Source organism: Accipiter gentilis, chromosome 34, assembly GCF_929443795.1.
Source record: "Accipiter gentilis chromosome 34, bAccGen1.1, whole genome shotgun sequence".
NCBI lineage: Eukaryota > Metazoa > Chordata > Aves > Accipitriformes > Accipitridae > Astur > Astur gentilis.
This window is the reverse complement of record NC_064913.1, coordinates 939304-964255: the sequence shown is the minus strand read 5'-3', so window position 1 is coordinate 964255 and position 24952 is coordinate 939304. Positions and strand designations below refer to the sequence as shown.

Genomic DNA, 24952 nt, shown 5'->3' with positions numbered 1-24952 from the left:
AATGTTCAGCATCCTAATTAAATCATCTCATCTCAACTAAGAATGTTTCAAAACCTCCTGGCTAGAAGTGTTAAACAGATCTTTTCCAGATTAACATTTAACCAGTGATAAATCATTCCCTCTCCACTGGACAGAAACAGAACAAGAGAAACCGTAGAGAGAAACAGTCTGCAGGAGCAGTATACTCACATACAGACTACAAAGACAATCTATCAAAAAGGTTTTCCTCACAAAACCTGGGAAGTTGCATGAGAGTTCAAGGTAGTCTCATTACACCTTCTTGTGATGGCAGAATCACACCAGGATTGGATTACTGCAAAATTTGTTACCTTTTGAGATTACCCCTCACGAAAAATTTATGTGGCGATTCTCTCTGCAGAGGACTCTATAACTCATCTGCCCTGAAAAGAAACGTAATTCAATCCTTTGTATCACAGTATGAGAGACCTGGCCCTCAGCTGAGAGTACAAAGGATGAATTGATTTTACTGTCCTCCACACACATAATAGGTTCTGACCATTTTTCTAGGATGTATATACACGTCTGCAAAGCCTCCCAAAAAGAAACAATCATCGTTGCGGCCTTGCACATACATATATTGGGCAGAATGCACTGGGACAGTGAAATGGTTAGAGTAAAGCATTTGAAGTATGTGTTTGGGAGCAGGAAAGGGGGGGTCACTGCTAACTGTCAGTATGCTTGGATCTCCCAAGCCTCCTGGTTCTAATATGCTGCTGGAAGGCATGGAAAGCAGCTTGCAGTCAGCTGCTGCAGCCGAGTCCAAGCTATCAATGTGCAAACAGTACTTCTGTGACTACAGAATTTTATTGATTTGTACAGGTACAAATAATAGCTAGGGAGACCTCAGGGGAAGGGACTCTCAAGCAGGAAAGAGAAAAAAGAGAGATGTAACCAGTTTTACAGTATTCCTCAAATGCATTTGTAATTAACTTCTACCTGTCACTAATCATTGACCTTTTAAATACATTCAGGGTGATGTCTTTCCAAAAAACTGTGAAAGTTATTTCTAGGATAATCCCATGGATGTCTTTGATTAATATCACAGCAATTTTCCCCCAGTGTTTGCTTTCTATAAAGGAGAACATTAAAAGAGACGGTTTTTTATCCTCTCAGACAGGTGGAAGGACTTTTAAAGAAAAAACAACTACTTTTTCATCTGCAAAAGATTAATAAGGTTTTGGGTGTAGGAGAGGGTATTTCCCTCCAGTTCTACCAAGGCCTGCCATATCAATCCCACTGCTTTCCAGGCTGCAGTAAAACTGCATTTTTTTGCAGCTGCATGTGTGATTCACATTCCTAGGGCTCCGAGGAGGGGAGGAAATGGTTTTGTTATGGATACACAATGCGGCGGTATTGACTGTGCTGAGCAGTGGCTGCAAAGATGATCACCACTCCTCAAGCTATTTTCTGGCGTGACTTGATCATCAGTGGGGTTATTGCCCAAGGAAGTTGGAGTAGCTGGTAGAAAGTTGCCATTGGATTACATAGCATCCTTGGTCGCATTTTTTTCTTAATGCTTTAAATTCAGGTTTTGGTTTTGCTTTAATTTTATGGTGTCTGCATGTGACTGCTGCTAATACTGCTAGTCTCAGATCTGCTAACGCTATTTTGTTTGGCAACAGGTAAACGACATTCCCAGATTCCTTGGCCTGACCACAAGCTGCCTTGGGCTCCTCTCAGGTGAAACCAGGAGCTCTGGCCATCTCTTGAAGGGTGTCAGCAGACACAAGCTCAGCAGGTTGGCAGTACGCTGATTTTAGCACTATTCAGGCCTACCAAGCAGAGCTGAAGGGAGTGGGCTGCATTTTTGATTATGCCAGTCATCACTGGTGAAGCACAAGATTCCCAGTCTGCAGTCCCATTGCTACCTCGCTAGGAAATTTAGGGAAATGGATCTTCCCCAAAAGTGTTAAATGGATCTTCTAAAGCATATCACCAATGTGAAAACTACAGAATTATGTAGTACAGGTGACATACTAGCAGACACGCTGATTTGGCCATTAACATGTTGGGCCAAACCCTCTATCCAGACTGAAGTTAATGGATTCTCCATAAAGACAATCTTGCCTCTTTTTGTGAAACTTCTTAACTCACTCTGAGCATTTATATATGAGGACTGACTGACTAGTAAGGATGCATATCGTCAGGGTGAAATCAGTTAACCCTCCACCAATACTGTCAGGAAAGAGAACAGCAAATTATCACTGCCCAAATGAAGCTGCTGCTTCTCTCAGGAGGAGGTTGAGCATGAGGAACGAGAGGACTGCAAGCTGCTGGGTACGTCTGCCAAACGCCAACACAGCTGCTTGTCCCTTTGCTAGATAATGATTATGCCACTCCCTTCACAGAGAGGAGGGCAGCACAAAGCGTAAGAGAAAGTAGAACAAGACAGATAACGGAAAATTTGGGCATGTTTCAAATGACTACTGACTTCATTATTATGGCAGATGGGATTGTTTGAGGCAGCCATTAGGACTGTGCTGGGAATGAGTGTTGGGAATGAGTTAGCACGGGTGCACAATAATGCACAGTGATGGAATCAGCACACAGACAGTCGCTCCGCTGCTTCTCACTTCCCCCTCAACTGCTCACGTGTGAGTCAGTCGGCCAGGTTCAGGCTCAGGAGCTCCTTTGAAGGGACTCTCTTCAGGAAGACAATTTTTGTAGACTCAGGACCGAGTCCAACCATTTTACATCTGCTCTGTTAAATCTCACACGAGACAACAGCGTGCATTCCAATGAGCCCTTTGTGCCTTCAGCTCGTTCCACCCAGCTGTTATACCTACGACCCATTGTGCTCTCTCACAATGATTACTATTTAATGGAACTGAAAGGTTTGCAAATCTTAGGGAAAGTACAGCACGCTGTAATGATTTTTGCAGCCTTTGTCATTGGAATGGTCCGTGTGTACTATAAACTAACCTGACTGCAGGATATTTCAATCCGATGCATCCCATAGGAGAAATCATCATTGAAAGTAATTGCATCAGGACTGATCACATCATAGAAGGAAGGCCAACCTGGAAAAGAGGAACAAGGTAAGTAGGAAAAGAGGGTGTCTTCGTGGCAGATGGCATTGCTTTTGTAAGACAGAACCATACTTTGAACAATGTTTATCTCACTCCAGAGACTGGAAATAACTGAAATGGAGATTTTAGATCCTAAATCACTTAGGTACTTTGGCAAATTCCCCCCCTACATACAAAGCTGTTTACAGGCAAGGACTAAGGTGCCACTAGTTGCCCATCTTCCATCTCAACAGAGATTCCTGCACTCCACCACAAGCAGCAGTAGCAGTTTAGCTTGGGCACGGAAGTGGTTGCTCAGGTAAGCCAGATTCAGCCTCACCATCAGTTTAAAAAAACAGAAATTCCACCCTGAAGACAAACAGTGAGACTTCATGGAACACAAGTGGTTTTGCTTTTGCAGTGGAAAGGTACTTTATAAAAGAGTTGGTAAGTTGCAATTCAGAGCTCCAAAACTTGCCTTAACCTTTGCCTTCACCAAAGCACGGTCACAGGCAGAAGGACCTGCTCAGACACTGACCCATCACATATCAGAGGCAGTGAGATAACTACTACTGTGCCTAATTTCAAAATAGTAGTGAGTGCTTCAGATCAGCCAGGTGGACAGGTGGAGTCGTAACTATGCCTATATTAGACACTAGTAGATGGTCTACATGTGGTCTGCATCCAGGACAAAACAACTGCACTCATTAACACGTATGTTCAACACAGCTGCTAGCTGAGCGCTGAGCAGCATGACCTGACACCAGATGATGACAAGGTATATACGGGATCTACCAGTAACGGCCACTTATCTAAATAATGACCTTCCACTCTTTGAGTATTCCATGCCACGTCTCCCCCTCTGCACAACACAGGTAAAAAACAACGCAGGTCTTCTATTCAGTGTCCCAGTAAATACCCATTACACAGCTGTAACTTTTCAGCCATCCCTCAAAAACCTGTCATCATATGCTCCATTTCCTGAAGCTGGGTTCCCACATAAGAACCTGATAGGCTGTAAGGTCACGTCAACATCTACCAGTGCCCATCTGAAATCCCACCAGCTATCCATCCTTCTCATTCAGTCTCTTACCAAATATAACATGCACAGGCAGCTCTTGCTCTCTGTGTATTACACATATGACCATGTATACAGAACTTCCTTGTTTCTTCTTCTAATATCTGTTAAGCATTTGCTACTGATGATTTCATAAATGACTGGCAATAAGCTATTAAGAAACACAGCAGCAGCTGTGAATCACTGCATGCAGACAAATAAAGGATATATACAGCTTCCCATAAGTAAAGTGAGTAAAATTTCCTCTACAGTAAAAGGAGGTGTGGAAGCTATCAAGTTTTCTCAATGTGGGTAAAGGAAGTGTGTAAACTGGAAAAAAATCCGTATGTCTTCAGTTGTATCTTAAACCATTAAATATGGAAGAACACTTATTAGGATGCAAGCAAGACAGGCATTAATTTTTAAGAAAGAAATACTCAGAAATGCATTTCTCTTCCTTTTGGGAACATCCTTTCCTAAGCCTGCACCCCGAAGGCACTAGAGGCCCCAAGTCCTATGCTCCCAAGTTGCCTACTACTATCACAAGTGTTTCCACCCCAGAACTCACTGCAGAGTGAGTAGTTTTTTTCCCCTGAAGTATTGCAAATGGAAGCGTTACAGACAGCAGGCAGACTGAGGAGCAAGAACTCTGAACCCGGAAAATATCCCACAAGACAGGAACTCAAAACAGTGCAGCAGTGACAACCGTAAAAACACAATTTATAAATTCTTCCCCTCATGCAAAATATCCCTGCCAAACAAATACCTTCACAAACAGAAAAGGAATAAACATATGTCAAGTTTTGCAAAAGGGGTTATCCTGCTGACAGAAAAATTGATGTCTCCTAATTGGTGGCTCCTTTCCAACACCATTCGTCATCTTCTTAGCTGGGTCTCTGTCTAATGAAAATTGAGGCCTTACATAGAGCTGGTCAGAGTATTTTTAATGAAGCCTTTTTAGTTTTTTTAATTTAATAATTTTGCAAAACAGACATATCAGTTTGCCCTTGTGTGATGGCAAAGAAGTTCAAAAGAGGGAGCTGTTTGGAGCAACCAACTATCTGATCGTGTGAAAGCCTTTGGAGGAGGAACACTTCAGTGCTACAGAAATTCTCAAAGACAACCCTGCCTCCTCCATAACAGCAATAAGGGGGAAGCTTCAAAGGCTGCTCCACAGAGATTGAAGCAATCTGTGTCTTGCTGAGAAAATTATCTTGTGAGAAGGGTTTGGAGGAGACGTGTTTATGTCAGCTTTGACATTAAAGAAAGACCGTCCATCCTCCTTTCTCCAGACTTTTCCTTTTGGTCTTCCCATTCACCACAGAAAAATTATTTGCTTTGGATGCACTCCATGCACTTTTAAAAAATGAAGTCATCTGAAACCTATATAAACAGGCAAGCTCCTCCTAAAGTAGCCTTTGTACCCAACTGGAGAGACTTGAGTTTAGGCTGTCAGTTCATGCTACACATGACACATGTTCCAAAGGCTCCACCACTGCCACATATGGTCCCCAAGACAGGGACCAGGAAGCAGACTGTGCCTCCACAGGGTGGACTTTTAACTCTCAGTCAAGCCATCTCCTCCCGAGTGACATGGCGGGCCAGGCACCAGCATTACTGTGACGAACCAGTAACTCCATGAGGGTTGACTGAGAACCGAGCAAACCCTGCGACAGAAAAGGTCCTGAACGGCACAGCAAGGCACACTGTCACTCTCTTGACCTTGAGAGGAAGACAAGTGAACTGCTCATTGAGTTGATGAGCCAAACTCACCGGGAAAATCAATCCCCCTCTGCTGTTTCATTTCCTCTCTCCTGAGCTAAAGTGGAAAACCCATTTGATAGTTTGCTAAGCCTTCTCTGGCCGTTTTCTCTACTTCAAAAGCTGCCAGGAACAAGCTGTAGAAGCCGTCTGCTTGCCTGCACATCAGGCAACTCCCCGTGACGTAGAAAGCCAAGAGGTCCCTGTGGACTCTTCATACGATCTTTCTGTCTTTGTAAGTGGTGAATGACCCAGCAGTGGCCTCCGCTTTGCGAGCCCCAGGCTACTTCTCCTGCTGTCCTGCTGGCTGCCGCTCCTCCACTCCTGTCCTCCTGAGCACCTGCCTCCTTCCTGCTGTAAGGCTGCAAAATAGCCAACTCGCTCTACATTTCGGACTGCTTTTAGCCGTGCATTAAAGCTGCAGCCTGCCTTTGGAGGCTATCTGGCTACTTGGAAAGGGCTTGCTCCCGCAGGAATGGGGGGGAAGATGACCATTTTGGATCTCTTCTGCTGAGCTGAGAGAGAGGAACAGTCACCCTTAGCACTGCAGAGACTGAGGACGGGAGGAGACCCTCTGCGAACCCTGGGGCTGAGACTTTCTGCCAGGTGGAGCTCACCACATCTGGCGGGCAGCAGGAGCGGGGCCGCTGTCTTTTGAAGGATGGTAAAACATAACAGCTAGGAAGAAATAGCTGCTGGAAAAAAGGGGCAAAGGGTAATTGCAGGAGACAAGATGGGGGTGGGGGGAGTCTCCCAGCTGAGTGAACAACTTCAAATTACATTTGCACTTTTTTTGTGTGTGTGAACAGCAGCTAAGAGTTGTGAATACATTTATCCCTGAATGTAAAGTTTAGTTTGAGGGAGAGTATGACACACTAACAGCAATTTTTATCACGCCATAGACATTTAAAATGGGCTCATTCTTATTTTCACAACCACTTTGCATCACACTGGCAATATAAAAGGGCATTAAAATAAGAGTCTGTTGTGTTTGTGCTCACTCTGATGACCCTTTACATGGGAGTCAGGCTGCTATGTCCTAAGGGCCAGTTTCTGGTATGTTAATAAGCCAGCCACAGAGATGAATAGTTTTTCAGATATATAGCAAGTATCCTTTCTTGGATCTAAAATACACTAAATAAAGCAATGAAACTTTCTTCTGTCAAGTACTTAAGTGAAAACCATGTGTAAACTGAACATTACTGACAGATCTTTTCCGGTCCATCCTGCATGAGTAATAGAAAGAATCTTATGCTGCTGGGTGTCACACATACTGAGTCATGTCCCATTCTTCCTCATTCTGGGACATCCCCCAAATATTTTGCAAAAGCTGCACAACATTGCTAGAATTCACCCCATACCCCGCCACCAAAACCAAATATTTTGTTTTTCATAATGGTCCCAATTCTGGCAAAGAGGAGACAGCGGTTTATGCCTCTTCATCAAAGAATGCCTTCTTCAGAGCAGAGATGGCCAGGTACTGCCCTGGGCAGCAACAGTGAAGAACAGGGAGGAAGAGAAAGGCTGGCTTTGGGAACCTATGCTGGATGCTGCTTTTGCAGCCCTGGGCACGGGGTTTCAAATCATTCAAAAGAGGCATCTTCCTTCTCACTTTTCAGCCCTCCTCTTCTAGGTACCTGATGGAGTCTATATTACTAACGAGCTGCCTAAGGCAGGCACCTATACAGGCAGTTGGCACAAGCTGGGTATCGCGACAACACAGGCAGCCAGCACACAGCAGTCCCAGACAGCTGACAAATGGAACAGTTTGTCTCCTTCTTAAATTGAGATGCTGAAGTAGCTGTAATGCCTGAGTAAGGCAGTGACAGCAAACGGTGTGCCTAGAGTCCAGCCCCCTTTGTGCATTCCTGGTAGAGATATGAAACCCCAGCAGGAGTACATAATTTCTTTCGTATTAACCCAGGAAGCTCTAAAAAACCTTATCTCGTGGGCTACTCCAGGACTCTTTTCTTGGGGCAATGCTGACCTCAAACTAAAAAAGAAAGACATTTTGTCTCCATAAACTTTTGGAAAGCAGTCCAGCTGTTGATTGATTGATCAATCTTAGAAGCATCTCAAACCTCCTTCCAGTTTTGCAAGTTTGCACACATTTTATTGTAGTTAGATCTCCAACTTCCTAATAAATGGGTGCAAGCACTTAGACATCTAACCATTAAAATATGAGTCTATAATTATTTGCAGAAGCAAAACGGCAGGCTGCTTTTGAAAATCAGCCCTGCTAAGCTATTTTTTCCCCTCTCCTGAACTAATATTCCTTTTGACATTTTTCTGAACAGCACAATTGCAATCCCAAAGCATCTAATGCTCTGACATTATTCCCATTTCATACACCTGCCGACTGGAGACCTCCACAGTTTTTCAATAACTGTGATGTCTGTAGTTACGTTTTTCATTTTAGATCCCAAAGAGATTAAGTTCAGCCTGCATTTTATCATTCTTTGCTGTAATTATTCCAAGCATTTACTTCAGTGAGTTATTTACAGATGGAGAAGTAGGGGGATATGGAAGATGTTAGAACTACCAAATGGCACCAGATGGAAAAGTAGGGGGATATGGAAGATGTTAGAACTACCAAATGGCACCAGATGGAAAAGAGGACCTTGACCTAAGAAATACCTTGTTTCTCTGATGTGCTGTATTTTTAGAATTCTGATTCCCTTTTAACCTAATGTGGATTAATGAAAACCCAAAGGCTTTTTAAGGGAGTCTCATCATTTATCTTCACTGAGAAGCTATGTCTGTGTAAAAACATAAAGTGTATAGGATTAAAAAAAGGTAATAAAGCTTCTGCTTTGAAACTGCTGTAAAGCTGAAGGGCCTTCACTTTTTTCTTTCTCACAGGTTTATTGAAACAGAATCTGAAAGACATCCACAGGCATCCACAGCTGTAACTTCTCACATACAAGTTTAACGTAGAACTACAAAGTGACATGTTGCTATAATGTAGAATGCCTATGCAGATATAGGGCTTTTTTTGGCTAACATCCAGGGTTATTTTTCATGGTATCTCCATGATAATGAATGCACAACAAATATTCTTACTTACAAGTATTTTACCATCAAGTAATACTACCTTCAGTGGAGGTTCATCTAATTTACCGAAATGTAGCTAGAAACAGAATCGGGAACAGAAACATTCTTGTTCACCAGCAAATGACTTTACAGTAGATACGTATTTCACTGAAAAGAAAACATTCGGTCCTTTCCAGCACCATCCAGATGTAAGAAGGACAACATGGTACTGTTTTTCAGCAGAACATGCGGAGTGTCGGAGTGGTAGCTAGGTTGGCAGGTGGGAAGACACAGACAAAATGAAGCTTAATTTTGGAAGAAAAAGTAAAGAGAAGGCTTATCTCTAACATGCTACCTGTATCTAATGGCACAGTTGGGCTACCGCAGCAGGCAAATACCACTCTGACAGAACAGTGTGGGAAGGGAATTTTACAAAACAATTGAACCTCTAATAGTAGCTTTTATGAGACAATCGTCATCTGTTTTTTTCTTTATGTTTCTCACTTGGGAAATAAAAAACTGAAAGCCATAAATAAAGGTGGTATTTGTTTTCTTCCACTACAGCACTCTGAGCATCAAAATAACTTACTATGAAACAGCATTTGCAATCCAGATTTATTTCGTTGTTAGTGGGAGGAGGTTATATTTGTTTAAAATGATTGTTAAGGGAGATCTGAAACGTTGCATCTACAATTTCATTTGACATCTGAATTTTTCCGAACAAGAGTGCCCCGATGTCTCTTGAGCAATGAAATCATGTGGCCTGTTCTCTTTAGCAATTAATAACTGTATCACAATACCACCATTGCCCTAGCTGCTTCCTTAGTCCTTTCACTGTGCTCTGAAATACTGCTAAATAAAAGTTGGCTGTTTTAGAGACTTGCTCTGTAACACTCCTGACATCTCCAGTGTCTGGGCTGCTGCTAAAATCAACAGGTAGGCAGGAGCTGGGATCTTCCTCAAGTCTTCTTAGAAAGATTGAGTTACTAATGGTTTCTTTCTGGGTTCAGGTTCAACAAAACTACTGAATCTAACTCACTTCCTCCCAAAGGATGGGTTTCTCCCCTCATCTGAACAGTGTCGCTTGTTACTTTAAATCATGGTTAATGTTTTTAAAAATATATCTTACACATAAGTCAGCTGTAGATCTTCAGCATCAAAGGCACCAGAATCATGTGAAGCAGTGTAACCTTAAGCTGTAATTTTAAAATGCCATCAAGAAGCATCTCAAATAGTTTTTAAAATTTACTGTTGACCTAGTAACCTCAGTCCAAAGCATTCAACTTCGAATAAATGTTTTTGTTTTCCTTCCAAAAGCAGTATTACTGAAACAAATGTATATATTGCAAAATATCTTGCTATCGGTATACCTATGAGTTACCTGTGCAATTCACTAAAATAACTTGAAGCTTTCATATAGGATGAGTAAATCAGGATAGCAGTAGAGCTGGCAGGCCTTACAATGGAAGTGATTTGACAAAATTGGCATCCTAATGCAGTGTGCTCACAGAGAAAGTAAAAAAAAAAAAAAAACAGCAAATGCAACCTTGTAATAATCAGCATCTGGCACTGAAATGAACAGCAGTCACAGATGAAATACATATTTGAAAAATTTGTCATGGGGTGTTTCAAGTAATGAACATCCACAATTTGTTTGTTGAAATATTTTCCTGTAGTATTGTTATGCATGTCTGGGAAATACGGTTGGTAAAGAACAGCCAGAACTCGGTTACACACTAAAACTGAAACCACAGAGGTGGAGTTCTGACAGAATTATTTTTAACTCAAAAACCCCCAGCTTGTACTGTCTTCCTTTTGCAGTTATATTCCTTCTGCGGAGCCTCCTTCTACAGTGCCTCCAGCACTGAGTGCTCTAGCAGACAAGCACCCTCCTCATTACAGCTGGACAAACAGGCTCTCATTGCAGTTGTAAAGTTCTGAAACAAGGGAAAGAGTTATTACACTGATTAAAACCAAAAAAAGACAAAGGCCCCCTTTCTTCTGTTTACTTTAGATATTGAATGAGATGTCTTGGTGAAGGAACTTGGTCACAAATAACTTAGAAGGGACATAATTTTCTTGGCCTTCAAGGAAAGCTTTTGTCAGGATTTGGGCCAAGACTGGGGCAGTTAGCAGATGGCAATGTCTGCCAAAGGTTGACAGAATAGAGTACTGAACAGCAGGGCGAAGAATGAGCCACAAACCACTAGGTCTGCTGCAAGGGCCATTCGGCCACAAGAGAAGACTCTGCAGGAAGGTGGGGTATGGCACCTTCGGATGCCACCATGAAGCGGTAGAGAGCAAAACCCTCCTCTTTGCTCATATTACAGTTTACCCACTAAACTAGTCCTTAAAACAGATACACTTCCACAGCAGGATTTTCATCCCAGTGCAGGAACATCTCATCACGAGCTACAGGCTCATCAAGCCCTGCAAGGAACCTTGCCATGAAGCCCTGCTTCACCTGGGAAGCGCAGAAGCTACTCACTGCAGCTTCATGCAAAGACTTCTGAGGTAATTCTGCCACCCTGGACCTAGTACCCAGGGTAACTTTACATTGCGCTCTGCCCACGACTTTGTCTCTACAACACGTGGTTGAACACCGTGCTGTCATGCACAAAAGGATGCAACAGCTATAGGCACTACAGAAAATCCTAAAAGAAAAAAGGAATGATTTGCAGGGTTAGATTGTTTGGAGTTAGTGTTGGTTTGGGGCAGAGGTTTAAATCTTTTTAACAACCTCTTATGCAAACAAAGGGAGGTCGGTAATAATGCTGACTAGAAAATAAAGACCTTTCTTCACAGAAAAGCCTGACAAAAACAATATACGTGTGCACACACACTCCCACACACTCCTTTTCCTTTAAGTTTTCTGTGGAAAACTTCAGCTGTACTTTGAAAACTTCTGAAAACTGAAACTATTGAAATGGAAAAGTTCATATTTCAGATTATAATGTTCACCTTCTGTTTTGCTTTCTGTTATGGTTTCTAAAGCGAAGCATGCCCTTTCTGCTAAACCCCGTATTTTCTTTCAAGAAAGATTTCAAAGGAAAACTTTTCACAGCCATACTATGTAGCTGGTGACACTGCCCTCGGAAAGAAACAGCAAACTACTTAAAAACGATCTCATGATGAGCTGTTTTCCTTTAATGCTCTGCTGGGGTAAGCCCAGCTTGCCTCTGGAATCTCCCAAAGACTGAGCAAGTGCTAACATGGCTGCTGCGCACAACAGCTCAGCACAGGTCTCTTATTTGCTCCGGTGCCTGTGCCATTCCTTACGTGACCGTGTCTTTGATTTCTTCCTTTTTCTTCTGGATTAGCCTTCTGTTGTATTTTTTACTTGCATAAATAATTAAAACAAATGTACCATACACAAACCGCTCAAGACATGGAAGTAATTTTCAACCTAAGCCAAGAGCGTTTGTCATTGGGCACAGTACGAATGGTCACAGTGGAAGTCAATTATACTCACTACATGTTTTTGCAGACAAATAAGATCGGTTTATAAACATCCAACTCACTCAGGGTCTTGTTTTCTTTTATGCTATTCTAGGTAAAGAAATATGTAAAGAGGAGTAATCGGCTTAGAAAAGAAACCTGACGCAATAAGCAAGAGGAGAAATAGGAGATGACTCAGAGAGAACTGGCAAAAGGGAATGGGCCGATGCGCAGGAGAAACCTGGAGAGAGGCAAGATGCCCGGAGCGGGCACGCCGTCCTCCAACAGACCCTCAAGCACCTCACGGGACACTCCCCGCGCTCACGGGGACCGGTCTCCGTTACACACAGCCTCCCACGGCACCGGGCTAGCCGCAGCTGCCGCTTCGGCTGCTCTTCCCTAACACCGACGGCTGCTTCGCCGGTGTGTCTCGCCGGGCCCTCTCCTCTGCGCCATTCCGCCGCCCCGCCGGAGCAGACCCCCCGACCCCAGCGCTGGGCCACCGGCCACCGCGCGGTGCCCGCGGCCCGGTCGCCCCCCAGCAATCCCGGCGTGCGGGGGCGTCCCTCGGGACGTGGGAAGCGGGCATCTCCCAGATGACGAGCCTGGAGGGAGGCGAGCGAGCATGAGGAGAAAGGAAGCGCCCGGGGGCCGTGGCGTTTGGGGGGGGAAGGAGGAGGAGGAGGAGGAGGAGGAGGAACAGGAACAACGTCCCCGCCGCTCCCGCTGCCTGCGGAAGGGCCGTCTGCGCCCAGGGTCAGGAAAGGCACCGGGGTGGGGGGACGGACGGGCGACAGAGCTCCGGCCGCGGGCAGCGGCCCGGCCCGCAGGGAAAGCCCCGGGGCGCGGGCAGGCGGCCGGCCCCAGCCCGCCGGTTCCTCAGCGCCGGCTGCTGCCTCGGGGCGGGGGAGCCCGGGAGGGCCCGGCGGGGCGGGCGGGAGCGGCGGCAGCGCATAGCCTTGTTCGTGTCTCCACCTGCCGATTTCATAAGCAAATAGACTCGGGGAGAGTAACCTTACCGATACGTGCCCGTGCCGGCTGGGTTAAAGCTGTGTGTGGGGGCACCCACCGAGGAGCTCCCGCCGCAGCCACACACCGCGATCCGGCAGAGGAGAAAAGACCCTAAAACCGGAACGGATGGCCAGGGTTGGGGTTTTTTCTCTGCTTTTTCTCCCAGACTTTTGGAAAACGGGCACGGTGCTATTCTGTCGCCTGCTTCCTCCTGTTCAAAGCCATTTATTTCAAAAGGTACGAGCTACCTCCGAGACCGGGGGCAGCTGAGCGCCGCCATTTCGCGCTGGGAGGGAAGCGAAGGCCGACGAAGCTGCTGTGTGAGCAGGCGAGTTGGCACTACCATCGCTCCATACATTTCTGGAGCTCACATGTCAAAAAGCATCACCTTCAATTCACTGATCCCTTCAAAGAAGCACACACCAGGGCTCCAGCCTAACCTGGCTCTCACCCTCCTCAGAAAGGACTAAAAACAGGGAGGGGATACACAAAGGCATTTCTCATCAACTGCTAAATGGTCCAATATACTCGTAACCTCAGCTTCTCCGCTTTATAGCAAGTGAGTGATGAAAACCTGATGGGACAGGCTTGCAGGCGGCACTCTGAGCCACCGGGGTGTGCATTTTCGGGATTGGACAAAAATATTATGAAGTGGACACCTGGAAAGGGCACGGGCAGCAAGGGGGAAATACTGTGGGGAAAGGAAGAGTTTAAAAAGATTAAGATAATTCTCTGATTAAAATTTTAAGAGGCGAAGTGCTGGCACAGATCAGTTTTCCTGAAAAGCAGGAATGAGGCTCTGAGCTGGCTCCTCAGACGCTACTTGGAGACCTCAAAAGCAGAGTCATTTAGAAAGCAACTTCTTCAAGAAGTCCAGCTAAAACTACAAAGACATAAAATTCCAGTCAGACACAGGAAATTCTTAGGGGAATACAAGAATTTTATGAGTCAGAAGATAAAAATCCCTCAATACCTAACTAAACTAATATAATGAAGTAGTCACCAGGAAAGGAGTGTGATGAATCTGCATGTCAGGAAGAACAAATTTAAACAAACAGGAAATTGAACAACCTGAAGCTGTTTTCATTTTTACTCCCTGCGCCCTGCTCCTTTTTTTTCTTTAAAGGTGCAAACTGAGTTGATGGCTGCAGAAGCTGCCGTGTGGGTCTGAGGGGCCTATTTCATTTTATATGAAGTCTCAATTTAAAAGAAATTAATTGCCTGGCTTCCTTTTGCAAAATTGGGAAGTTGTTTATTTATGATTCATTATTTGCACTATTGTGGCCCCTACAGGGCCCAGTGCAATCAAGCCACTAACCATTGCAAAGGAATACAGGACAGGTCATTGATGTGAAGTTTATAACCTAAAATTTAGCTTCCTCCTCGGCAAGCTGAAGTGAGGCTAAATGCTTCCTATGAGATATTTTACCCATGCTAGTAGCTGGAGGGTTCAGTCCTAAATGATACCTAGTCCTGGTCCAGCTTCACACTGAGGTGCATGCTTAGCTTTTGACATGGAAAAGTTGTCAGAGAGGTTTCCAGAGATCTCCGTGCCCACAAGGGCCTTGACTTTAGGTGGAGAGAATTTCAAGACCACCTGTGTGAAGCAGTATTATACAGAATGTTACCCCCTCTCATTATGGAGCCATGCATCGTCTAGACTCAGAAAAGAAGGGTTTTACATATGTACAGTACAGCACCCTGGATGCCTTTTGTAAGGAGTGAGGAGCTTTTTCAGTTTATAACTTTTTATTAAAAATTCTCTCATTTAGGAAATAAATTTTAGCAAATTGCACTTTGCAGAGATCATGTTAGAATTCCTAAAACTACAAAGATTGCTACTATTCTCACAATGTTGCTTCTATACTACAATTAAGTTTGCATTAAAGCTCTTCTGTTACTTCAGGTTTACTTCAGCTTGAAGGAAGTAAGAAGAAGAAGATTTTTTTGTTTGTTTTAATGAGTTTCACGATTTCAAATGTCTTCATTCCAGAATGGAAAAAAAAGAAAAAGGAAAATTCTCTTTAAACAAGCTTTCCTCCAAAACTGATCTTGGCTTAACTAAAATGTTTCATTATATGAAAGCAGAAATACTTTATTCTAATTTTGATTTCCCCCCCCCCCCTTCATTTTATATTTCATACTAAATATTTCAGATAAAAAGTTGTGCTAAAATAATTTTGAGATGAAAAATGAAACCTTCATCCCCAAGAGACAAGCCACTGGTCTCTTAGCTTCCATGATCTAATGTGTGGCAGTAGACAGTATGTTAGGCATAGGGTGAACTGACTGCAAACTACTTTTATATACATTTAGGATACTCCTTAGTTTCCTATCTGAACTGCCTGTCTGGATCTTCCTATTTGGGGCCGATTCTGAACTCTACTTAAAATACTAATTGTTTATATTAAACAGACAAGAGAATGTGTGATATATTTTAACTGTCAAAAGTGTTGTGAACAGCAGCAGCTGGAAGAGGAATGTTTAATTCAGTCCGTTATCCCCAAGCCTTTTAGAATCCTGTATCAGCAGCTAAATCTTACTCTTGCAGGCAAGGAAAACAGGGTGTGAAGGGATAGCACTGCATAGCTGCTTCTACAGGAAAAAAAGAAGGGGTATTCAAAAGCCATAGCATTGTCATTATTAGGTCAAAATAGAGCATCCTTAAATCTACAACAGTATTTACGCATCTGTGAAAGCTGTGCACATTTTTGTGTGGAACAGCTCACATTTCATGGCTCCTTTCTCGTGCTGGTTTACTCACACTTAGCTGATGCCAGAGATGTGATGCAGGTAGTGATGGGAGGTATCACTTGAACCATTCAGTACATGATACTCCTAAAAAAAGGAATCTTGATACTATCAGTTATTGTAATACTCTTAAATTTTCTGGACAAGGAGTCAGGGGCTTGTGTGGAGCTATGAGTAAGGATAGGTTTTCTCCCCTACACAATTTACTCTCACAGGGCATCTCAGACACATGCTAGGGACAGTTCCCCCATGGTAACTGTTGCAGCATAAGCTTGTGCTGGGACAAGCAGGGCCCAAAACAAGCCTAAGAGTTGTTATTTAAGAGAGATTAATAAAGGCCTTACTAAGTAACAAGATCAAGTTGTTTTCAACATTTATGAAAACTTCAAATTTTCAACTGCAGGAAAAAAAAAATCCAACCACAATTACACTGTTTTGCATATATCTTTGAGGAAATCTTCTAAGTAAAACAGCAAATTAGCTGCACACAGACAAATGATCCTTCTAATGTCAAGGGAAAGGAGGGTCTGAAACATTAAATAAAGAGATGCACGAGCTTGTACATACTGCTGTAGTGCAGGTTTTCCTTGGGACGCCTGACTTCTGCCATGTGGTTTGGGGTCTTTTTTTTTTTAATGCCACATTTACGGAATGGATTTGGCATGCTCAGGAAAGGAACATCACTTTTGTTCATCTCATCAGTCTTTTACTTGTCCAATTGCCACTGTTGTATTAGTGGGAAAAATAGACCTAACGAGGTGTAAAATGATGCTCTGCATTCAAAGACAGCGCTGGACCTCATTTCACTTTAATATTTACTTCAAAAGTAAACTCTGCTGAAACCTTGCATAAATAGCACCAAATGAGCTTGCAAGATATTCTGAATTTACTGAAGCAAAGTTGATTCACACCTCTTACACACAATTGCTTATTTGGTTCCTTACTGCCAAAACTTCTGCCAAGGGAGCCCTGGGATGAAGCAAGTGGGGACATACAGGTAGGTCAGGCTTGACTGGAAGAACTGTTAACAAAACAGAAGTTAGCCAGCAGAAACATAGTCCAGACCAACTGACAGTAAGCAAGAATAGCTAAGTTGAAAAGTAGCTGCAGGGAGAGATTTTAATTAGATTTTAATTTGATTTAATGCTTTTTACACCCTATATGTCCAACGTCTCATTTTCAGCCTTTCCACTTTCTTTCTTCTTCTCATTAGTTCTTCCTTATGCTACAGGAAATATTTCTTTCTTTCCCTTTTCACTCAAATAGCCAGTGAACTGGGTGTCTGAGCTTCCTCTCAGGCCGTGTGCGCTTGGGACCGCGAAGTCAAGGAACTGTAGCCTTGATTAGACTAGATTTTGGAAGGAGCTGCATAGATTTTTGTTTAGGTTTGAAAGACGAGTTTGTGGTTCATTCTAAAAGGAAAGTCTTACAGAGACTTTCAGAGAGAAGGCAAAATACAAAATCTCGACAAGGGCTCAGTACGAAATCTTCCATAAAACCAGTTTTTTTAAACAAAAGAACATGAAATGCTTGCTTGCTGGAAGCAAATTTTCCTAGGGATGTCTCCATTTTACCAAAGACCCTCTGAACCCAGAACAGCTAGTAACCTGCTGGTCAGGAGGTCCCACGGGAGATGCACAGGAGGCTTTTGTTCCAATCAACTTCTAATATTTTGTATGCAAAGTGGAGAAGCTTTAGCAGGGCAGACTTAGGGGAAGGTGTCATAAGATGGCTGAAGCAATCCATCAGCTTCCTGCCCTTCTCTTGTCCCTGCTCTCAGTTGTCTTGGTCCTGCTGCTTGCTCACCATTCACCAGCTCTGGTGCTTAGCCATTTGTGGGGAGAAAGTTCAGTTCACTAAACCAGCAGAAAATGATTCAGCTTTTTTTCTGGTCTAGCAAGCTGAATCGGTTAACCGAGAGGTTAAACAACCACTGGAGGCAACACAAGGCAGAAAGTGAGAATACAGGGCAAGGGGTGTGGGGATGACTTACTGTGATATCCCTGATTGATAGAATAGGGTAAACATCTGAACTCAGCATTGACACTACATCTTTGCACTAATATCACAGAAACATGATTATAAGCTGACCACATGAACAACGGATTTGGCTAAAAGGCTACTTGAGCTCAGTGCCTTCGTAATTCAAATAAGCCTGTAATCCCTCTGTTCCAAAGATCTCTGTCTCAGCATTACAAAAGGCAAAGTATGCGAATTTAGAATTTAAAATAAATTACCTGGGTTATTATCTGGGCTAAATCTTTCCTCAGAAGGCAGGTAGCAGAGGATGCACTTTCCAGGAAAGGGACTGAAACATCCTGTACTTCTCATTCTCTAAGCATGCTGTGAGCACTTAAGAAAACAGATCACTCAAGAAAAGCTACAGTATGTCAGTTCCCAACCCTATCTTGGATATAACAAAATCTAACCTTTGACACCAAGCTACCCCAGTACTGATGCAACTCTATTCAACAAATTCAGACCTTTTTTTAAATGCTGCATAACTCCCCACAAGTACAATGTCTGTTTACTTAAGTTCTGAGCAGGCAAAGCGGATTTAGCAGCATCGCAACAATGGAAGTTGGAGGGACAGGGAAGGACTGAAACGCTGGAGGTTGCTGGGTTTTCCCTCTCTACCCTTCACATGTTCATTAGATTGCAACCAAAATAACACACATTCTGGCTGCAGAGCACTCTTAGCCTTAGCACAAAATGTCTGCTTTTGGTTGCCTAAAAGGGACTGTTCTAAGCTCAAACCTCCACTGAAATTTGAAGGGTATCTAGTACTCTGAACAGTTTGCAGTCAGCCCCAAAAAATCTTTGTGCACTCCTTGACTTCTTCCCAGCTCCCCAGGAAGCTGAGGCATACCCATGGTTTTAAATGCTCATGCTGTAATTGTATCACTCTAGGTGTTCTCAATAGGGTTCCTTCCTATAAAACAACCAAAGAGGTGAAATATAGTCCAAATCTCCATAGGAAAAGAATGGAGCCAGCAGCACAATCAGTTTCTGAAAAATGACTTGGTTCCCATGCCACAAACAACAGGCCATAAAGCATCTCACAGAAAACCCAAACAAGCCTTGCAGCTTCTGGCTTTAGAGCAACAACTAGAGGACCTGAGGACCTCCAACCCACATTCCAAAATGGACCTTAAAAACATACTTCCCTCACTTGCAGGCAACTTAATGACCTGCAGATTTTCAGTACAAGCCATATCTGACATCAGCTTCAGAGCCTCACCTTCAGCCAGATTAAAACGGTTGTACATTTTGACATGAAACATGATGGTGTTTCGTTTGCACGAGGCACCATCCCATTGATTTGGTGTATTTTAGAGGGGGGAGGTGGAGTGGGGAGGAGGCAGAATTCCTACTCTGTATTCAAAGCAGCCTCAGTAGCAAAACTTTCAATGTTCAACCTCTATACTTAGTGTCCAGCACTGCTATCACTCGGTGTAATACTTGTTTCACACTGTTACTCCAATTAACACATTCTTTAATCTACACCCTAAGAAATATTAAGTCTAAAATACTTGCAAAACTATGGATCGTTTTCTAGAAAGGCCTGAAACAAAGTGATCACCCTTTGGAGAGCTGTGTGTGCAATGACTGATCATCTCTATTGTTGGCATTCCCAGGGGTCACAGAGGGGTTCAGCTCCATTGTACCAGGGCAGCACGGAAAAAAAGGCCGTCACAGCCAGCTGATTGTGCAATCCAGGAAACCAAACTGTGGGTACCAGTATTTAAGCATCCAATTAAATGGGGCCTGAGTTTTGGGCTGGTGGCAGGTTTGGGAATTTGGTTTTAGTTTCTTTCTAAATAATAAAATTGCCTTAAACCACAGTCTCTAGGGGTCTAGAAAACTTTCAGAAAAATTCTCAAATTTTGTAAAAAATTTTGACTGGAAAAAATTGGAGTATTTGCACAAAATTCAAATAGCTTAACTGTTTTCCACTCTTCATTTTGAAGGCATATAGTTCAAGCCTTTGTTTGAAAGCTTTACAATAACAATTTATGTTAAAAAATCTGAGGGGTATACACCCTGCCCCAGTTCAATACATTGAAAAAACCAAAACCTTTTATTTCTGCTTGCCAACTTAAAGCAAACTTTCCAGGACACTAAAGTCCCCAACCCTGTTTCCATGTACAGGTTTGGTCCCCAAATAAAAAATCCTATTGTTCTCATAGTTCTAGCTGTGGCTACCCCAGCCTCTGGGACTAACTTTAGCCTCCTCTATGTGAACATTTATCTCTTTCTATAGTAAGAATGTATAGCAAAGGCTATACATCCATCCAAATATGTAAACTGGGTGATCAGGGCAAACAATAATTTTATTTGCAGCTTTGTACTAGCATATCTTTCTGCTATCCCTGTGTTTAACAATCTACTTTTCTATGCCCATCCTATGGGACTATTTTTCTTATTTTTTAATTCACTGATCTTTATTAGATCATTTAAATATTTGCATGGGCTTCAGTAAGTATCAGTTCATTTCCTGAGAGTACAGCATTCTTTACTCTTGCTTCAAATGTTTTTTAAATACCTGCTATCACTTCTGTAACTCTCTAATTCCCCATCATTCATTAGTTTTAAAACAGACTTGCACAAATAAACCATAACATTGAACTAATGAGATACGGGTGGGAAGTTTCTGTAAATACAGCCTGAATTAAAGGTAGAATGTCTGCATAACTTAGATAATCTTATTCTTTACATTGCACTGAAGATGACACTGAATACCCTTCATTTATTAATCTTTCTGAATTTGAAGAACACTCTGCCTTATTCTTTCACCTTCTTTAACAGAGCACCTTTCTGTTTTTAAATAATGAAGTAGGACACTCTGATCCAAATGCAAAAGCAGAACTGCAGGCTGTAATACATTTGATTACTTAGAAATTTTAATGTTATTGTCCACCTCCATCTGTGCAAGGTTTAAGCCTGGCACTGGCCAATACAGTTGATGAAAATTTCAAAAAATACGCAAGAACTATTGGCAGAGGAATGAAAGAAATATACTGTTACTGCTCGTACAAATTATGAGAAACTCATTAAAGCTCAGTCATTTGTGGGTAAGTAAAAACATTCTCAGAGGCAAAGTGCCAGTGGAAATCTCATGAGTTTCAGCTTCTGAAGTTTCCCAATAACCCCCTTTGCTGTGGAGAGGAGGGTAGAGGGGGGAGGGATGCACAGAGTCTCTGTATGATCCACCCCTTTCTTGATCTGGTGAAGGAAGGTCAGATCACCTTAAGGCCAAGCGCATTTAGATGAAGGTCTGTGTCCTCACTCCCACCTAGATGTAGTCAAGTTGCCTTGCCATTCTGGGTGCCACACTAGTGGGTACCCTAAGTGAGTGATGACTTGGGTCTCAAGCTTGGACTTGTGCATAGTCTTCAGAGGAGGTGGGGAGGTGGTCAGGTACTCACTCCCTCCTCCACAGAAACAGGAGCCCAAGAGGGGGCATATCCCATTGGGGAGTCCCACTGGTGTGTGACACATCCTGGCCAGGAGGAGGTCCTTTGAGCACAGACCTTCCTTGTGTGAGAAAGCATAAAGGGAACATGAAAACTTATGTTAATGTATCATTAAAGAAATTAATTTTACAGAGACTAGAGCAAGGGGGTTAAGATTACAGTTCTGCTCTGTACATTTCTCTGGTTTTTAGGAGTGGGACTTACTTTTTATATGGTCTACACTGCGACACCTGGAACCAAAGGGGTGAAAGCAGCTGCCGGCATAAGTTTCAACGTCATGCTGTTCTTCAACAGTAAAATGCAGCCCTGTTTAGTCATACTGCCACAAAGACACAGATCCAGGTATGCCCAAGATATGCCATCATTGTGGGGCAAGGGAGGAGTCTCAGACGTGCAGATAGTAAAGAAAACAGAACAATTTAAAAAGAGAGTTTCTATAATTCTCTTCTCCAGCAAAGCCAGTTAACTGGGAAAGCAATGGCCAATGTAACTTCAGTTTGCCACAGTCTAATAACACTCATACTAACTCCTGACCTAAAGTCCAGCTCTGACAGTGCTCTTTCAATCAGGGATTTCTTACTATCCTTGAAAACAGAGAGGGGTGAAATTTCAGTGAAATGCTGTATCTTCCCCTCTTGCCTTTTAAACTTGTTTCCAGAGCCCTAATGCCCTCAACACAGTATTTTACGCAGCAGATTTTTTATTCACAAGCACGTTTTTCCACCACTCTGCAACCTAAATATGTCTTAATCAGTTTCCAGATATTCTGTCAGTGCTGACAATTGACATTCCAAATCCCACCCCTCTGCAAATCCATGTTTCTGGGACTCCATTTAAATCCCCTAAATAATAGAGTGTGTGGCAGGGAAAAAAAGATCACTGACTCAAGGGGAGATAGTAGTATGGAAGTGAGTATATGAGCACTTTCAAAAATCATAAATCTTATGGGTAAACACTTCTTAAATGAGAATATAAACAGGAGAATTCTGTTTTCATGACCACCTCCTTGAAAAGTAAGAGGCAGAAACAGAACACTTCTGTTTCTAAATTTTAATGTTTTAAAAATACACCTTTCAGTTTCTGCATCTGCATTTATTGTGTCAGGTATCCTTAACTTGGTTAGAATGGTTAACACAGACTAAAAGACTTTGACTTTCTCAAAGCTCAAGAATAGCGACAGAAAACCAGCAAAATCTCTGCCTACTAAGCTTTTGGAAAAATTCACATGCTTTCTGAAACATGCTAAAGACCAGCTTAATATTTGGGCCCTGACTGAAGCTAAATTTAGTATGTTTACAACATTTTTGATTCACTCTCGTTACTCTTAGGCCATCTCTCTCTCAATTACATATTTCTCTTCTTGCCCATGAATGGATGAACAGTGGTGAATGATCTCTTTACAAAACACATTTTGTCAGCTTTTTCACATCTGACAATTCTTACTCATAATTCAAGAGACAGAAGAAAATAGCTCCAATTCTCTGGGGTAACGGTAACTGGAGACACATAAGCAGATTTGTTTTTTTTTGAAGAAAGGTAGGAAAAGAAAAAGGAAATGAAAATGCATACAAGGAGAAACAGAGCTAAAATAATTGCAGGTAAACTCATCTTTTCCATAAATATGCTGCACCCAAGCTCTGCATACAGGTAGTTTACTGACACCCAGCAGAAGAACTTGAGAGTAACTGTGTAGCTCTCCTCTTAACTTTATGAATTTTTTCTACTACGCCTCCACAGTGGTAGCTGTGGACAGTGACTTGGGGATCACACACCCACTCATGCCCTGCTCTCTGCACATCCATTCCAGATGGAGATAATCTCTCCTAATTTCAACCATCAAAGTTACATGCCTAACTCTAAAGATGATGGGCACTCAAAAGGATGATTCAGTTCACCCCCAGACAGACTTCTCCAGCAGAAGGGATGAACCCCTCTGAGGATGTTTATCTCTTCCAGCTGACTCTGGGTGAAGCTCAGAGGGCTATGTTAAGGTAGGGAGTTACAGTTAGCCAAGATGATCCCACTCCCCCCAGTATGGTAATAGCTTGTATAAAATATCCCTCCAAATGAAATGCTACCGTTTCTCCACAGACACACAGGGATTGTGTGAAAGCTAGACAGAGAGATAACCTGGAAAGGATATTACACAAATAATCAAAGCACCTCCGTTGTCACAGCTAGTAAGGAAGAGCAAAGACTAGTGCTAAATTAGATGCTCCAGGGTTTATTCAGAACAACCAAACACTGAGAATATGGATTTTGTGATCTTGGTAGGCATGGTGTTTGGAGAAGGGCATACAGATCTAAGATTGTTCAGATACCTGGACCATGGCTGATGAAAAGGCTGGGACCACTTACTCCATAAAGAACAACAGGCGGGCATGACAATGGTATACCAAACAACAGAGAATGGTAATTCAGCCCCCAATGGAGAGCAAGGTTGCTAAGACTCCTGATCAGATTGCATAGGGCTGCAATTCTTTCCTTGCAGAAAAACTTTCAGCCCTTGTAACTTAATTCACTGTCGCCTGGTTTAAGACCTGATCGTGCTGTCCTTACCCGCATAAAACTCAGTGCAAATTGTGTCTGACAAACTGGCAGCATTAGACCTCACTGGTGTTTTGATTTAGGATTTAATCCTAAGCAGATGGGTGTTCACACGTACAGTGGCAGTTGCAGTGGTATGACACAAACTTGTCCAGCGTTACATCTTAAAGGCTGTGGTTGCCACTAAATTAAGTCAACAAAAGATAAAAGGATCTTGCATTTTTCCTTTTACTTTTAGTACTATGAAAACTGAAATCAGCTTTGATAAGAGATTAAAATGTGAAATAGTAAAAGCTGACAGATCTTTCATATGGTTTCTTACTGGCCATAAATTTACAGCGCTACATCAATGAAAGAAAAACATGAAATATTTTAATCTTTGTTGAATCTTCTATCATTAATAATTATCACTTGGCTAGTTTGTACAGTCTAATGACATGAAACAGATAATTTTTTTCAAATAACAGATTTCCTCCAGTTTCAACTAATACCGTATGACATCGTTCTCATCATCTTGTACAGAAAAGATGTTAATGGGCTTTTTCTCTTTGAGTAATTCAGAGGGAAGAAACAAAACCAGCTTGCATCTCTTCCTTATTCAAATTCATAACCCCATAAATCATGCTAATCAAAACAGAAGATGTGCGATTTTGGACAACGTGCACTTAACCTAATGAGACACTGCCTAAAACCAAAACAGGAAAATGCACTTTATGGTAGTGAGAAAATAATGAGAAGAAGAGTGGACATGTTGACCAGAACCATCCTGTCCTGTTAAATTCATCAAGGCATACAGGCAAAAACCACCTCAGCAGGCCCCTTTGCCTGGTGTTTGGCTGCGGACTCTC

The 24952-nt window shown here is 42.6% G+C and overlaps 1 protein-coding gene across 4 annotated transcripts in view; it reads right to left on the bottom strand.

Annotated features, from left to right (window-relative positions):
• Nucleotides 1–24952, bottom strand: part of MSRB3 (methionine sulfoxide reductase B3) — an 86513-nt gene that overhangs the window by 4777 nt on the left and 56784 nt on the right. For all 4 annotated transcript variants that reach the window (XM_049792289.1, XM_049792286.1, XM_049792288.1 and 1 more), the window contains one exon: nt 2944–3041. In XM_049792289.1, the coding sequence (XP_049648246.1) occupies nt 2944–3041 (98 nt within the window). The remainder of the gene's footprint in view (nt 1–2943; nt 3042–24952) is intronic.